This window comes from Equus asinus, chromosome 19, assembly GCF_041296235.1.
Source record: "Equus asinus isolate D_3611 breed Donkey chromosome 19, EquAss-T2T_v2, whole genome shotgun sequence".
NCBI lineage: Eukaryota > Metazoa > Chordata > Mammalia > Perissodactyla > Equidae > Equus > Equus asinus.
The window spans coordinates 403,272-419,538 of NC_091808.1; the positions used below are offsets into that span (position 1 = coordinate 403,272).

At 51.1% G+C, this 16,267-nt stretch overlaps 1 protein-coding gene across 1 annotated transcript in view; it reads left to right on the forward strand.

The window, feature by feature from the left end:
* Positions 1-16,267, forward strand: part of LOC106844898 (contactin-associated protein-like 4) — a 171,046-nt gene that overhangs the window by 96,018 nt on the left and 58,761 nt on the right. Inside the window, exons 9-12 of the mRNA XM_044751479.2 lie at positions 3,778-3,927; positions 6,954-7,125; positions 11,231-11,337; positions 13,522-13,641. Of these exons, the coding sequence (XP_044607414.2) occupies positions 3,778-3,927; positions 6,954-7,125; positions 11,231-11,337; positions 13,522-13,641 (549 nt within the window). The remainder of the gene's footprint in view (positions 1-3,777; positions 3,928-6,953; positions 7,126-11,230; positions 11,338-13,521; positions 13,642-16,267) is intronic.

The following is a 16,267-nucleotide window of genomic DNA, read 5'->3' on the forward strand; positions in this document are numbered from 1 at the left end:
CTGGGACCTGGGCGTCTCCATTCGGGAGAGGCTCTGCAGAGGGAAGCCAGTGTTCAGAGAGGCTCACGCTGCACAGGGCAACCTCAGTGCCTTCTCCACGAGCTCTTCCGTCATACAACTTACCGCTGAGCGCTCCATCTGGGGAGGAATGCCCTTCCTAGGACCTGGGAGTGCTGGCCGCCTGGGGACTTGCCACCACGTTTGAGCACCACCGTGTCATTTGCATGGTCAGAAATGATGTCACTAAAGGGTCTCTGATGGAGTCCTGCACATGACGTCCACTCCAGGGGGCTGCATCTGGTGAGGACGCACCCATGTCCATGTGGGATGCAGGGTTCTTGACCAGGGAGCTGTGTCAGGTCTTCGCTGATTTAGAGCAAAGTCGAGCCCCGTCTAATCATTGACCTCTGATGTTTAAGTGACTGGAAGTGGACCGAGTCTTTCTCTGTCAGGGAATCTCTGCCAAGAGCAATAAAATTTGAAGCTAAACACAAAGAAGGACAGGCACCCCCATTTCCATACACAACCCTGCAATGTAGTTCTGTTTTGCTTCACCCATCACTGGAAATGTGGGAGCTCCCAGACTCTGTCCCTTCACTGTCTTTAAAGGGCTGTCCTTTGGCCTCTCATGAATGCTCACAACGGGGTCAGTCTACAGAAGTAGGTGCACAAGACAGAAGGAAAGCACACTCAGGATCTTGACAACGGGCTGGCTTTGGAGACTAGCGTCAGAGCAAAGTTAATTTATAGCCAGTGTGCTATTCTCATGCATTTTACAGTGATGAACCTGCTGTGCTCTCAAGAGGTTTCAGTCATGCATTGGCTGTGAACGTCTAGTAGAAGTTGAGCCAGGAGCTGGCTCTGTGGCGTATGGTTAATGTTCACGTGCTCTGCTTTGGCAGCCTGGGGTTCACTGGTTCAGATCCTGGGCACAGACCTACACACCGCTCATCAAGCCATGCTGTAGCAGTGTCCCACATAGAAGAACCAGGAGGACATACAGCTAGGATATACAACTATGTATTATGGGGCTTTGGGGAGAAGAAAAAAAAAGAGGAAGGTTGGCAACAGATGTTAGCTCAGGGCTAATCTTCCTCACCCAAAAAAAAAGTATACTTAAGAAAAAAAGTTGCTCTGGCGCAATGTTACTTTAATGAGCACCATGAAGCCAGTGTAATTTTTAACCCATCAACTGGTATGAATATTTGAAAAGTTGCTAGGAATAAAATTACACGTGATAATTGATTTTCAAATCTTTATATTCATGTTTATATCCAACACAAGACTCAGTCATGGCTTCTGGGGGGGCACCCCTGAGCTGGTCCCCAGGGATCCTGCCTCCTGAGGTTCATGGCCTGCATAGTCCTCTCCCTACAGGATGAGCTGGATCCAGTGTTTTGCTACCAAAGAACAGAATGTGATGAAAGTGATGGCTGTCACTTCTTTGATCAGGACACGGAGTGATGATGCCTCCATCTTGGATGTTCCTCTCGTGCCCTCTGAGGGAGGCCAGCAGCCATGCTGGGTCTCCCCGTGGAGGCCCCCATGGTGAGGGACCGAGGGCAGCCGCCAGCCAATGTCCACCAGGGAATAGAGACCCTCAGCCGACAGTCCATGGGGAACTGATTCCTGCTGACAACCAGGAGAGTGAGGGTGGAGTGGACCCTGCCCGGCTGAGCTGTCAGATGAGACGGTGCCCCAGCCACACCCTGCGGGGACCTCATGCAAAACTGTGACCCAGAGGCAGCAGCTGAGCACCCCCAGATTCCTGACCGGAGAAGCTGTGGAGTTGGGGGGCAGGTGCTCTGTAGTGACAGGTGTGGACACAACATCAAAGCGTTAGTGTGATCGTGGTCATCGCTACTGTGACACAGATTATCCGTGAGTGTAAAAGCAGAACAAACACGTTTACATGGGATAAAATACTTTTGCTCTCTGCTTAAGACGACCTTTTCCCACCAATTCCCACTTTTCGTTTTTCCTGTTTCTTCTGAAATTTTTATTGATTACTAGATTTAGTGAAGCAAGTGAATTTTGTAGCTGAAGATTAAAGGATTAAAAGATTAAATGATCTATAGATGACTTGACAATTTTCTTCCACTTAGGCAAAGATCTCTGACCTGCAGTTCACGTGACCGACATTTGATCATCAAGGTAGCAATTCAAGCAGAGCAGTGAGAATTCAGTATAGTGGTCCTTTAATGAGAACAATGTGTTTATTTATTAATTATAATAAATTAAATAACTAAGAAATCATGTTAAATTTCTATTAAATCAGAGTGGCTTTTTTCTCAGCTATTAACATTTGAATTGGAATCTGATATGTGTTAAGATTCTGACATGGATTCAAAGCTGAATTGTGTTGAGCATGGAGCAAAATTGAGTCACAATTTGCATAAATGTTTGAATTATAGGGTAAAGTTTTCAACATAGTCGCCAGCTTTGAAAATTTTCATTTAAAATTTTTAAGAAATATTACTCCAGCCAACTAGAGCTCAAAAATAATTCTGTATGCCACAGAATGCCTTGTAGATCTTTGCCACCCTTGTGTGTGTCAAACCACAAGAACTTCAGACGCGGCGGGGAGCGAAGAGGACCCACAACGTGACAGCGTGTGATTCCATGTTTCCTGGGTTGCGAACAGTGCCTTTTCCAGCTGGCCTCACGCTCGCTCAGGGCTGCAGACGCTGCCAGTCCCGGGCGATAACTCACCTGTGTTTTGGTTGACAGAGCCTTTTCTTTTCCGTTTTTCTTTTGAAGCAGTAGCCAACATTTAAAAATCAGGAGATTTGACAGCAAAGTCCTGATGCCTGGTTTCCTATGAGATTTGGGGGATCTGGTAGCACTGAGGAGTGAGGCTGCCTGTAGGCAGCACCCCCCTCTGCTCCCCAGAGCTACATGGCTGTGCATCCTCGCACCCATGCTCAGGCCCTGCCCTGTCCCCAGGCCTGTTGATGGGGATGAGGGGGGCCTTTGGCCAGTGGGGAGAATCAGGACTGTGAGCACGTTTGTCCGGAGCAGCAGCCAGAGGTGCTGAAACATCTGCCACGCACCTGCCTGGTGCCCTGGAACAGCCCCCACCCAGGGGACGCCCCCTCAGCCCTCTCCTGCTCCCTGGGCCTGGCACCGCCTCACCTCCCCTCGGCCCCTCCCTACACACAACCCTGCTCCCTGCTGGGGCATCAGGATCCACAGCCCCCCATGTGGCAGTTACGTCTGACGAGAGCGGCCTGGACGCGCCACGTCCTGCGGTCCAGGGTGGAGTGTCTGGCCCTGTGTCAGAAGATGCTGAAGAGCAGAGCCAGATGCAGCCCTTGTGCGTCTGCAAATGTGTTTGCTTCCACACGTTGGAACATCGGAGGTTTCCTCTGACACGGCCCAGCGCACGGTGGTCTGGCTGTCACAGTGGTCGCTGTAGAGACTCAGATCCTCATCCGAAGTTTGTGAAGCAGGAGCAGACGGCATGAAGCTTTCTTGCATTCATCCTGGAATTTGGGAAGGAGCTGCTCTTCTGAATGTCCCCCCAAAAGTTAAATTACACAGATGGGAGCGGGAAGGCAGCCTGGGCCAGGCGATGGGCACTCTTAGACCCTGGGGGCTGTCCGGCCGCACCGGGGGTGGAGGGGACCCCGCACCATCGCCCTCTGCAGGATGGGGAGCTTCTCCACCCTCCCTTCCTTCGGGCTCCTGCATGTGCTGGGCTCACTATTCACATGACTGTTTTCAGCGCGATGGGGGGCCAGGCGGTGCGTCTCTACCTGACTTTAACCTCCCCAGGGGTCGGACTGAATGACGGGCAGTGGCATTCGGTCTCCCTGACGGTGAAGAGGAATCAGCTCAGGGTGACCCTGGACCACGACGGGGCCGCCAGCATCCACGCCGCGCTGCCTGTGGGGACCGGCGCAGGGGACACCTACCGCTTTGGAGGTGAGTGGGGGGCTGGGACACCTCTGCCATTGACCCGAAGATCACGTGCCCTGCTCCCACTGGGGCAGCCGTGGCGTTTTCCTAATAAATCATGTGTGGCTGGTTCCCCAAGATTCCAGCAGACGTGAGGAACTTTACTCTTTTCTCAGCTGCTTTATGGAGGTAAAATTTACATTAAAACGTTCGAGTCTCTTTATCCTCAGGATCCCGTTCATCCAGTCGTGTTTATTAGCAGCTTACTGCTGAGTCATTCACCTTCCTGTATGCGGCATCCCGGATTCAGAGAGGCCCTGCGTCCGTGTGTCCGTCTTCCTCCCCTGCTGTGGGCTCACCTCAGTGTCCAGGCGCCACTCTCGGGTCAAGGAAATAGTCTGTGAGTCTTCTCTGCACACGGCAGAGCATGTCAGGCTGGCTCCCAAGGGTGGCCAGCAGGGTGGCTAGTCTGTTCTGGCCCCGCGCTGCTCTCAAGCTGCTGCTTAGGAAATAGAGCAGCCCGCCCCCACGTTGGAATTCTTCTGGTGCTGGTTCCCTTCACTTTTCTCCCCCAGCCCGAGCTCCCCGTGTGGGGTGTGCTCCAGCAGCTGCATGGTCCGCTGGCACAACTTCCTGCGTCCATCCCGTCAGGCCCATCTATGGCTGCCTGGCGTCCACCCCCTTCCTCCAGTGGAGTCTCTGTGCTGTTCCGTTTCACACTGTGTGTGGCTTTGGGTGGACGCCAGGCTGGGGGCACCACATCCTCCTCCGCTGCCCCCTCAGCTGGGGGAACCTGGTGCAAAGACACAGGCAACAAGCCACCTGCCGCCTCCAGCGGGGCCGGCCAGCTGCTCCCCGGCAGTGCCGCATAAGCTCCTGTCAATCAGGATTAGTTTTCTTCAGAAATGTTTCTATTCAGAGCCTCCACCAAGGGGCTCGGCTGGACCCCTGCTCCTTGCCCCTGCCTCTGATCACAGGGCAGCAAGCTGAGCGGCACCTTGCGTGTGTCTTGGCGTCCTTCTTTGTCGAGGCCCTCTGCCAGGTGCATGCGGAGTTTCTCTGTGTGGCTGGTCTCCATGGCTACTATGGCCTCTGCTGTCAAAGCTTCAGCATCTGTCTTGTTCTGGAAGCGTTAAAGGATACGTTTCATGAGAAAGGGAGATCAGCAGAACTGTTAGTATTTCAAGAAGATAACGGTTGCCCCCCATTTTTTCCACACTAATATCCTCTAGCCCTAACATATTAAATGGCGGAAAGTGGAGCAGACTCGCGTGCAGAGATGCACTGAGGACTGTGGCCCGTCAGCCTCAGCGGATGCCTCGCTACTCGAGCTGCGTGTGTCACCCTTAAAATAGGAAAATGTGAAGGAAGCTGACCAGATCCTTGTGCTGTGACTTCGCATTTCCCCTGGGGCTGGAATGGAGCCTCTCGCTGTGCTTCCCAGGGGCTGGAAACACACCTGTATTTGTCATGTAAATGTAGCTTATGGGGAAGAGAAAGTACTGGAGGGTTATGACTGTTTTTGAAGCTTAACTGGACACATAACTATCACAGACACTACGAGGCAGGAAGCCTACGCGGCTGGTGCAAGAGTTAAAATGCTCAGTGATTCTCACTCTGTTTAGTGACATTTATGACTATTTAACTTAGGGCCACAGGGAGTTATTTGTAAAAAAATGACACATAAATTTGGTGGGTGAAGTCTATACTTAAAATAACATGTCAACTTGTTAAAATAACTTAAAATGATCATAACACCTCAAATCTAACATTATAAATAGTAATATAATTTGATAAGTTCTCATATTTAAATAACTGGAAGATTTTCTAAGTTTAAAAACAATTGTTAAATAATTTTTCTTGGTAATTCGGGAAAAATGATGCTCCAGGCGTGGAGATTAATGAGGCATCACTTTAGGAGGTAAGGAAAAAGTGGAGTAAAAGTAAGTCTCAAATCAAAAGAGCACGGGAAGGTTTGGCGTTAAATGATATGAATGCTTAAAACGGGTGCCCACGTGTGCTGTTTGCACAGGAAAATTTAATGTTAATTGAGCGCATGCTGGATCTGCCCGCACAGTGACATCAACCACCGAGCGCCACCCTGTCCCCACCCTGCACTGAGGGGCCTGGTTACACATTCCTGGTGCAGCAGCTCCCACATCCGTGTGGCAGGACTCGGGGCAGCGGGGGGCACAGATGGGCCTCCACGTGATGCTGGGGTGCTGGAGCTCATGGTGGCTGGGAGAGGAGAGGCCCCTGAGTGGCCCCAGGATGGCCTGGGAGCCCTGGAGGGTCGCGGCTGTGACTGAAGGAACAGGGATGCCTGACACCAGAAATTATCAAATGCCGGTTTCTTCTCTCATCCACATCCTTCAGGATGATGTTTTGGATGCTGTGCTTGCTCTCCTGTAGATGGTTATTTTCACGATATTAAGATGACACTGTAGACATTTAATTTTTGATTCTGTGTTTGACAAAATCGCCTGATACAAATCTGAGTGCTATAAAATACAGATATATTTTCCTTAGTTTGCTAAGCGAGTCTTTAGGATCCGCACTTGAACCAGCCTGTGGGCGTGTGCACTCCACACACGGGCCTCGCGTGGTTTCTGGATGAGTGCAAGGTGCCTGGTCACCTTCTGACTTAATACCGTTTTTCAAACACCGTAATTTCAGCAATGTCTACATATAATAAAACGATCTGTTATTTCATTTACAATTTTAAATCAATGTACATTTAAATTTTTCACGCGTACGATGCATGATGCTAAAAAGAGTTAGATCTTTCTAGCATGCTTCAGAAGGGGATCCTGATTTGAGTTCAGTCAGAATCTTAGATCATAATGTGCCTTCGTCTCTTTGATGTTCCTGACCCCAGTGTTAGTTCACACCCGCCCACCTCACTTTCGCTCTCCACCCTCCCGAATGAGCAGAAAGGACTTCTCCTCCAGAGGAAGGAGCCTCTGAGCGCCAGGCGTCCTTGAACGGAGTGGATACAGTCAGCTTCATGTCCTGACGCTCTCTTTCTCTTTTTCCTGCGTCTGAACATGTAGGCTGCCTCCGCCCCGGCTCCGGGCCTGAATGTGAGGGGTCTCTCAGCGGATTCCAGGGCTGTCTGAGACTCGTCTCCATTAACGCCCAAGAGGTGGACCTGATTTCAGTGCAGCGGGGGGCGCTCGGGAATTTCAGCCACCTGCAGATAGACGCCTGCGGCATCCTGGACAGGTGAGGTTGGTTCCCCGACTCCCACCCTCGAGATGGGAGGGAGGGCCAGAGAAGAGATGCAGTGGGAGACGGCCCCTGTCTCTCTCTCTGTCTCTGTCTCTCTCTCCCTTTCTCTCCCCACCGCTCCTGCTGTTCATAGCAAGTAAGATAGTTATATTTCCCATGGAAAGTTAAGAAAATTGCATCTATAATTGTATAAAGCAGCTTCTTTCAAATGGCAGCATCTGGGCAGAAGGCACATGCTCCTGAATGCTGTTCCTGTGTGCCCACCAGCTCCTTCATCCAGAGCAAACACGGCTGATGTGGCTGCAATTGCCCGTGGGTGGAAATAGGTGAATAATGTGTCATGGAACAAAACAGATGGTGATCATCAAATGCAGGAAACCAGGGGCCCCTGTGGTCAGGGCTCTGTTCCCACTGCCACCCTGCTGGGTTGGGTGGCCTTGAGAGTGGGACACCCGAGCCTCGTCCCAAGTTCCCCAGGACAGCAAAGGCTGGCCCTGCCTGAGGGGACAGGCTGGGTTAGTGCTGGGGAAGGAATGAGGGTGATGGCGGCGGAGCTGGGTGGAGCGCAGCTCACGATGGAGGAGAAGAGAAGTGACGCGACAAGAAGGAACTCCTGTGTCCCCAGGGCGGGAAAGCCAGGCTCTATAAACAGAATGTCTCTTCATTCATTCATTTTGCCTGGGGAACATCAGAATTCTTGTATCTGTGGGTTTCCAACTTTTATCAAATTTGGAGAAGTTTAGGCCACGATGTATTCAATTGTTTCTTCTTTTACCCCGTTTCCTCCTTCAGGAACTTTAAACACACGTCCAGCTGTCCACGTGGAGCCGTCCCTACAGCCCATGGGCCCCGTGGTTCATGAAGAAACGTCACGTTCTCTGATCTTTTCTGCAGCCTCTAGTCATCTGTGAATTCCATTCAGCATATTTTCATGTCAACACTGTGCTTTCACGTCTAGAAACTCAGTCGATGCCTTTTTTATATCTTCCAGTCTCCGCTTACAGTTGTTAATTTACAGGAACCGCCTGTCTGCTGAGGGGGACCTGTCAGCTCTGGGCCGTTGTTGGTTATTTTTCCCCGGTTTTGGCTGCGTTCTGCTTCTTTGCAAGCTGGTGACGATCCATGGCGGCCACACATTTGGATCCTGCCCTTTCTGTTGTGCAGTCTGTGTTCCCATGGGAGTTCCTGTCTCACTTCTCAGTGGTGAGGGTCTGGGGCTGAACAGCACAGGGTCTTGGGGTGGCCGTTTTCCAGGTGGAGGCAAGACCACCCTGAGTGGCCTCTGGGTGGTGGGGGCATCCTCTTGGTTGGTGGACAGGCACCCCCAGCCCTGTGTCAGCTCTGGCTACTGTCCCTTCTGGTCCTCCCGGGCGGTCCTCTCACTGGTCGTGGGTGGTTTCCTCACACCACATGAGGACCAGGACTCTGCCGACGGCCCAGGGCCCCCTCAGACCCCTGAGCAGCTCCGTCCTCTCCAATCATCCATCCTGTCACACGAGCTGCCTCGGTCGCCCTCAGCCCTCAGCTCCGTCTCCTCACCTGGGGTGTCCTGTGGCTCTGTGGGGTGCCCGCCCTTCCTTCCTCACCACCTGGAGAGGCCCCTGGGACAACCACATGACGTATCTTGTTTGCTTTCCGTCTCGTAGCAGTTACCATCCGCCCTTGCCTCACGGCCAGTGTCTCAGAAACAAGCTGTCATTTCACATGTTTCATCCTTTTCGCGTGTTTGTTGCAGGCGGGGTGTAAATCCCGTCCCTGTCGTTCTGTCTTGGTCACTGCTGGCAACTCTGACGTATCGACGTCCACTCTTGGTCTGTGTCCACTCTCCACGACTGAACTGAGCACACTTCCACCCCCTGGCCGACTCTGACACTTCAAATATTTAAACATTTGTGACTTTATATGATTTTCTGAACACTCCTTTTTCCAGGTTAAAATTCTCTAGTTCTTAACCGTTTCTCAAATGTCGTGTTTGAGGAACTGCCCAGACCCCAGGTGCCCTCCGCTTAGTGGAAATGTATGGTCCACACGCCCCCTGCTGCCTCTCGCACCCAGGGCCCCACTGTCCTCGCCAGGGCAGCAGTCACACAGCAGCCCACAGAGGGCCCTCCTCCCTGTGCGTGCAGAGTCCACATCTCCATTCGTGTCAACTTGTGCTCCACTGAAAGCCCAGATCCAGGACCCTGGAGAGGAGTGAGGCTCATGCTTGTTTGACACACTCACACACTCACCCAGTGCTCACACACACACTAACATGCATGCTCACACTCACTCAGTGCTCACACACTTACACACTAACAGACATGCTCACACTCACCCAGTGCTCACACACTTGCACACTAACAGACATGCTCACACTCACTCAGTGCTCACACACTCACACGTACACTTGCACACATATACAACACTCACATTCACTCATTCACCCAGTGCTCACACATTCACACTTGTACACATATGCACAACACACACACAAACACTCACACACACCAACACAGAGCGTGTGGCCTTCCTTCCTGTGTCTGGTGGCACATGTGGGGAAGTCAGGCAGCTCCTTCGGGGTCAGAGGGACTCGGGTGGGGGAGGGACAGCAGCTGCTGGCCCAGAATGGGGGCGGGTGCGCTCGGCCCTGGTCTCTGAGAGGAGGAGGGAGCAGCAGAGAAAGACAGCCTCTGTTTCCAGGAAGTCTGATTCCAGCTTCTCGATTGGAGACTTTGAATGGAGAGAACGGGTGTGAACTGTGCTCTCTCACACCACATGCCCTGTGGCTGGTGGCTGGTTTACCTGGACTAGTTCACACAGGAGGAAAGTCATGAGGAGACGCCTCGGGCAAAGGGGGGCGGGCAAGGTGCGCTCTGCACAGGAGGGCGTGGGTGGAGGGGTCTAAGGCCCCGGGCCACTGGGCAGAGTGTCGTCAGGAGTCACAGCCCACGGGGACCACCTTGAAAAGAATGAAAACGTGAACGCTTTCTCCTTCAGTTCACAACACTGAAACTCCCAATTCCAACACAAAAATAGGAAAAGTGGATTCAGCCAATGGATGGTGAAATGCAGGTCAATGAGAGAATAGCACACGTACCACAGAGTGAGAGCCTCTGTCTCTAGTTTCTACATGGAGTGACTTAGCTCTTCACACGCTGACCTGATTTTCTCTGGAGTCTGCCCAAAACCACCACCACCGCCACCCAGGTCTGCCGTTTGTGAATCTGATCAATCACTAGTGTTACTGCTTTTCTGTTGACCTCAGTTGTTTATGGACTCTCTTCATCATGCAGGTTTCTATTAAATTTGGATCTATACCTTTTTAAATAAACTACGGTAACTAAGTAATGGGTTTCTTTGAGGGATAAAAAGTGCTGAAACGGGCCAGCAGTTAAGTGCGCACATTCCACTTCGGCAGCCCAGGGTTCGCCGGTTCGGATCCTGGGTGCAGGTCTACACACTACTTGTCAACCCATGCTGTGGCAGGCATCCCACATATAAAGTGGAGGAAGATGGGCATGGATGTTAGCTCAGGGCCAGTCTTCCTCAGCAAAAAGAGGAGGATTGGCAGCAGATGTTAGCTCAGGTCTAATCTTCCTGGAAATAAATAAGTGCTAAAACAAATATAAATTGGTTACTTGGAAATTCTCATGGCACATTAATGAATCATTGATAAGAAATTTGCAAAATATCATGTGGTTACATTTTTATATGCTTAGATATAAACATATGCACATGCATAACTATAATACTTATTTTATAGGCTGGGATTTCAAATCATTTTGACTTTCTTTTTTGTGTTCTGATGGATTGTTTGACTATTTGATAATGAGCATTTACTTTCTATCTTTGATAAAATCAATTATACTATGACCAGTTAAAATGTGCAAGTCCTGGAAGTGGAATTTCAAGGGTCCCCTTCTTCATTTTAATTGAGAAGATGACAAAATATCCATCCTGCGTAGACGGTTGTTGGGTTTTCCTGCTTATTTTCTGATTTATTTGTTTTTCTTGGGCAAACATAATGCATGTAAAATTTTGGTCCCAGCTGGCCTTTTATTCCAAATTCCAAATGGAAAAAGAATCAGAAGGATATGCTCTCTGTGCCCTCTTTCAGGTGTCTGCCCAACTACTGCGAGCACGGTGGCAGGTGCTCCCAGACCTGGACAGCCTTCCACTGTGACTGCACCAGCACCGGCTACGCGGGCGCCACGTGCCACCACTGTAAGCATGCCCACCCTGCTTCCCATCGCCTCCGGGCTCCCCTCTGTCCTCCTCCTTAGGACAGGTAAACGTGCCTCTTTCTCTGCAGCCACAATAAACACACGTGTGTTTCCGCCTCCAGTGGAAGGCTAGGTTGCTCATTTAAAGCCGCTTAGAGAAACATGAAAATTGATGGGAAAGGAGAAGATAGCAGAAAAGGAGAAAATAGACCGAGAAAATCGATTATAATCAAAGAGAAACATGAAAGGAATTCAAGCCGAATATCCTCTCGGGTTTGGTTTCTTGAGTTGGGTCCCAGGTTTGCTTTGAGCTTCCCGGCAGCACCATCTGATGGAAAGATGGTTGTTACTAGATCATCAGTGTTGGTAGAATTGGACAGAGTCCCAGGAGAATGTGGGCAGCAGCTCCTTGCATGCCTTTGGGGTTCAGATTTCAGAGAGAGCCCTGTGGACCCTGATGTCCTTCGACAATGATGGTGATAATTGTTAGTGTGACTTACGGGCGTCTCAGACGTCAGGCCTGGTCTCCTGACCCGTGTGTGTTGCCTAATCCCGTCCATGCAGCAGATGCTACTAAAATCCTATTTTCCAATGGGGAGCCTGAGCTGGTTCCGTAACCGCCTGGCCATTCTTCACCTGATGTGGGGTTTCTCAGCCTCGGCACCGCTGACGTTTGGGGCCGGTGGCTCTCTGTTGTGAGGCCGTCTGTGATCGCCGGATGATTAGCAGGGTACTGGCCTCCACCCACGGGACTCCAGTGGCACAAAATGGCCCCAGTGGAGGACCCCTGCCGGCGAGATGCTCTGCGCTTCGTACTTAATTTAGCCCAGATGAGATTCCCTGAAGGACGGCAGTGCAGGGGTCGCCATGAGGAGCTTTCTTACGGTGGGGCCTGCGTTTCCGTCTCAGGTCTTAGAGTCTCGTTCTCAAGGAGGAGATGAAACCAGACCTGGGCCCCAGGCTGGGGTCTCACAAAGAAGCTTGGGAGGAGGGGAGGGGTGATCAGGAGGGGCTCAGCTCACCCACCGTCAGCCCTGCTTCTCCGCGTTGCCTGTGGGAGAGCTGGCTGAGGAAGCACCTGCTGACCAGTCCCCATTTACACGGAGGAGGTCGTGGAACTGGGCCCAGGGCCTGACCCGGGAGGAGGGGCCCCCATAGGCCGCATCCTCTCCGGTGTTATTTGTTCCCCGTCGTGCCCGGCACAGAATCCTACCCAGAGCAGATGCCGCTTGAATGTGCTCTGATGCATTGATTTTCTTGTTTAACTGTAAGGAGCAACTTTAAACCCAGGAGCTCTGAGAAAACAGTCGTAAGATAAGTGAATGGATTTTCCATCTGAGCCGCTTGACCTGCCAATGGGCTTGACTGTGGTTCCTCGCAGGTAGAGCAGAGGGGGATGACATTGGCCAACCCACAGTGACGCCCCGGGGAGGCCGTTCTGAGAGGTGAGGCCAGGCAGAGAGACCCAAACTGACCCGTTACAGCCTCTTTTCTTGATGGGACTGAGAGAAGGGATGAGGAGTGAGACAGATGCAGAAAGAGTCAGGTTTCCCTATTCAAGGGCGTGAGCCGGCAGAGAAAGATGGCGCCCTGTGCGTGACGCGAGGCCTCCGAGCAGACACTCGTCATGTTTCCTGGTGATGTCACAGTGAACCAGATCTACCACTGGACTGAGTGATTTTATTTGCCATTAGGTATTTAAAAGTGTTATAAAAATGCTCGCAGGGCCGGCCCTGTGGCTGAGTGGTTGAAGTCCCACATGCTTCGCTTCGGCAGCCCGGGGTTTGTAGGTTCAGATCCCGGGCACAGACCTACTCCACTCATCAGCCATGCTGTGGAGGTGTCCCACATACAAAATAGAGGAAGATAGCACAGATGTTAGCTCAGAAACAATTTTCCTCAGGGAAAAAGAAAAGAGGAACATTGGTAATGGATGTTAGCTCAGGGTGAATCTTCCTCACCCAAAAAAAAAAAATTGCAACATTCTTTTCTTCTACTTAATTAAATAGAACCATATACATTACTTTAAAAAATAGTTTTGTATTTGAAGATATGGTCACATTATCTCCTGGAGGGTAAAAATTTACCACAATGCAGAACTTGGAATTTTCCTCCCCTCCTAATTAAAAACGTTAAGGTCCTCATTCCGTTTCATTTCCGGTGGATGGCTTCCTGATGTCCCCAGCCCTCTACGAGCAGTCCTGTGAGGCCCACAGGCACAAGGGCAGCCCCTCCGGGCTGTACCACCTCGACCCGGATGGCAGCGGGCCCCTGGAGCCATTCCCGGCATTCTGTAACATAACAGGTGAGTTCTAGTTTTGACTTACGAGTTAGACTTGAAGACTCTTGTTGAACACAAAATCACAGCCCATCCAGTAGAAATCTACCTGGTCAGCAGCTTTATTAGAAGAATCTTCAATAGTAGGTCATTATTCAATAAAGGTGTTTGATACAAATTTTAAAAAAATAGTTCACAAGTGAAAATTTGTGGAATATTTAGAATTAAAATTTTGACCATCAAATCCTAAGACAACAAGTTTCAAGACTTATCTGATTGGATTAACGGATGTTAAAGTTAAAGGAAATTTCACTTTTTTAAAATAAAACCTGCATATATTGAAGCAATCAGCACAATGACTTGACATGCATATATGCACATGGCATGTCTGCTGTAGGAGAGATGCACAGGGAGATGACGGCTGCAGTCAGCCAATTAGCATCTCATCCGCTCACAGAGCTGCTTGTAAATGAGGGTGAACATATAGCCCGTTTGCCCTGAGCTCCAAATTCCTGCCCAGATACAAGGCGTCTAACCTACGATTGCTGTATCTGCTCCTGTAACAGCGGCCACATCGCTGCATCTTGTCCCCACTGGAGTCCATGCCTGCAGCCTGCCTCCCCCACCCAACGCTGACCGAACCCCTCCCCACCCAGAGGGGCTGCCTTCCGTGATGCTGGAGTCCACGCCTACCTCCCCCACCTCACGCTGACCTAACCCCCCCACCCAGGTGGGCCGCTGTCCATGGTGCTGTTTCTCCATCGCAGCCTGTGACAGTGACAGGTGACTCAGCTGCAGTCTCTGGATGGAATTGCTCCTTCTTTAAATTTTCCACTCTGCTAAGTTTCAGCACAACAGAAACAGCACAAAGTAAAGCAGGGCCCATATGGATGGTAATTCAGATTTTGAGTGTCTCCCCGTGCCCTAGGTTGGATGGTGTACCCCCAAAATTCATGTCTACCTGGAACCTGTGAGTGGGATCGTATTTGCAAATAAGGTCTTTGCACATGCCATCAAGTTGAGGCGAGGTCCTGGTGGACTAGGGTTTGTCCTGGATGCAAAGGCTGGCGTCCCCATGAGGAGAGGGAGGTTTGGAGACACAGGCACACCTGAGGGACGTGGGCCACGTGATCATAGGGGCAGAGAGGTTGGAGTGAGGTGGCTACAATCAAAGATCACCCAGGGTCCTGGCCACCACCAGAAGCTACAAGAGGCAAAGAAGGACCCTCCCCTCCAGCCTTCAGAGGGAGCTCGGCCCTGCAACCCCTGGGTTCCAATTCTGGCCCCAGACCCATGGGCGAATCAATTCCCGTGTTTGAGTGCCTGGTCTGTGGTTCTCTGTTACACCAGCCCTAGGAATCAGAGATACCGGGTTAGAAATGCAAATTCCCTGATAAGAATAATTTGTGGGTAGGCTTTTTTGTTTGGATGACTTTTGAGTGGCTTGAAAACTATCCTCAGGAAATTTTGGATTTTGTGTTTCCTCAATACTCAAGTTAAAATCTGCCTTTGCCTTTATTCAATGGGTTTGCCCAGGTGGGTCAGGCAGGTCTTCTGGCCAAGGACATAGACGGAGCCGGAGGATTCGGGGCAGCGGGCACAGAACGGCTTTCAACATCAAAGCCAGGAGAGCCACAAGGTGGACACAGGCTCCCCTGTGGGGACAGCTCGGGCCCAGAGCAGAGGGCAGAGAAATCCCAGGGAGGTTTTGTGCGGGGCGTCTCAACTCAGGGTAAACACACTCTCCTCCTCATTTCCTTCCTGAGGACTCAAGCGCCTGCCTGGTGCCCGGCACCTCTGATGTCCATGTATACCGAGGGTACATCCTTGCTCTGGAACATTCTTCCAAGGTCATAGCAACGTGCTGGAGAGACCCCGTCCCGGTTCATCTGCCCAGAGTGTCCTGCTGTGGGTCCAGGCGCCAGACTTTCAGATGATGTGATGGTGTGTCTGAGAAATGACTGTCCTGTGAATAAGAAAAAAAAATGAAGGAGCCGGCCCTGTGGCCTAGTGGTTATGTTCAGTGCACTCCGCTTCAGCAGCCTGGGTTCCGTTCCCAGGCACAGACCTACGCTGCTCTGTTAGCAGCTGTGCTGTAGCCGCAATCCACGTACGAAATAGGGGAAGATCGGCACAGGTGTTAGCTGAGGGCAAATCTTCCTCAGCAAAAAAAATAAAAGAGGGATTGCAATGCTCTAGAAGACCAGAAGACGTGCCCTTATGCGTGTGTGCAGGTGTGCGTTTATGTGCACACATACCATGTGCATGTACACGTGTTCACATGTGTGGGCACACAACGGCTGGGGTGGTTGCCCGGAGCATGTGTGCTGTAGCTCGTATGAAGCTGCATGTTCCACAGACATGTTCTTTTGGTCCCTTGGATTCTGACTTGCCACAATCATGTGGGATTCTCTGACATCTTCAGACTCTGCCCGGTGTTGCACAGGCCATCTGGCTGACAGCTCAGCTCGTCACACCTGCACAGTGAGGGCGCGGGGCCTCGCCAAGCGCCGGCAGATGCCAAGGTCAATGGAAATTCCAAAGCATCATGATTAATTTGGCAGGTTCTTGACTGTGAGGTCTGGTGTCTGCGGGAGTTTTATTGACCACCCGCTGTTAATTTCAGAAAGCTCAGGACCAACTTTATGAAGAC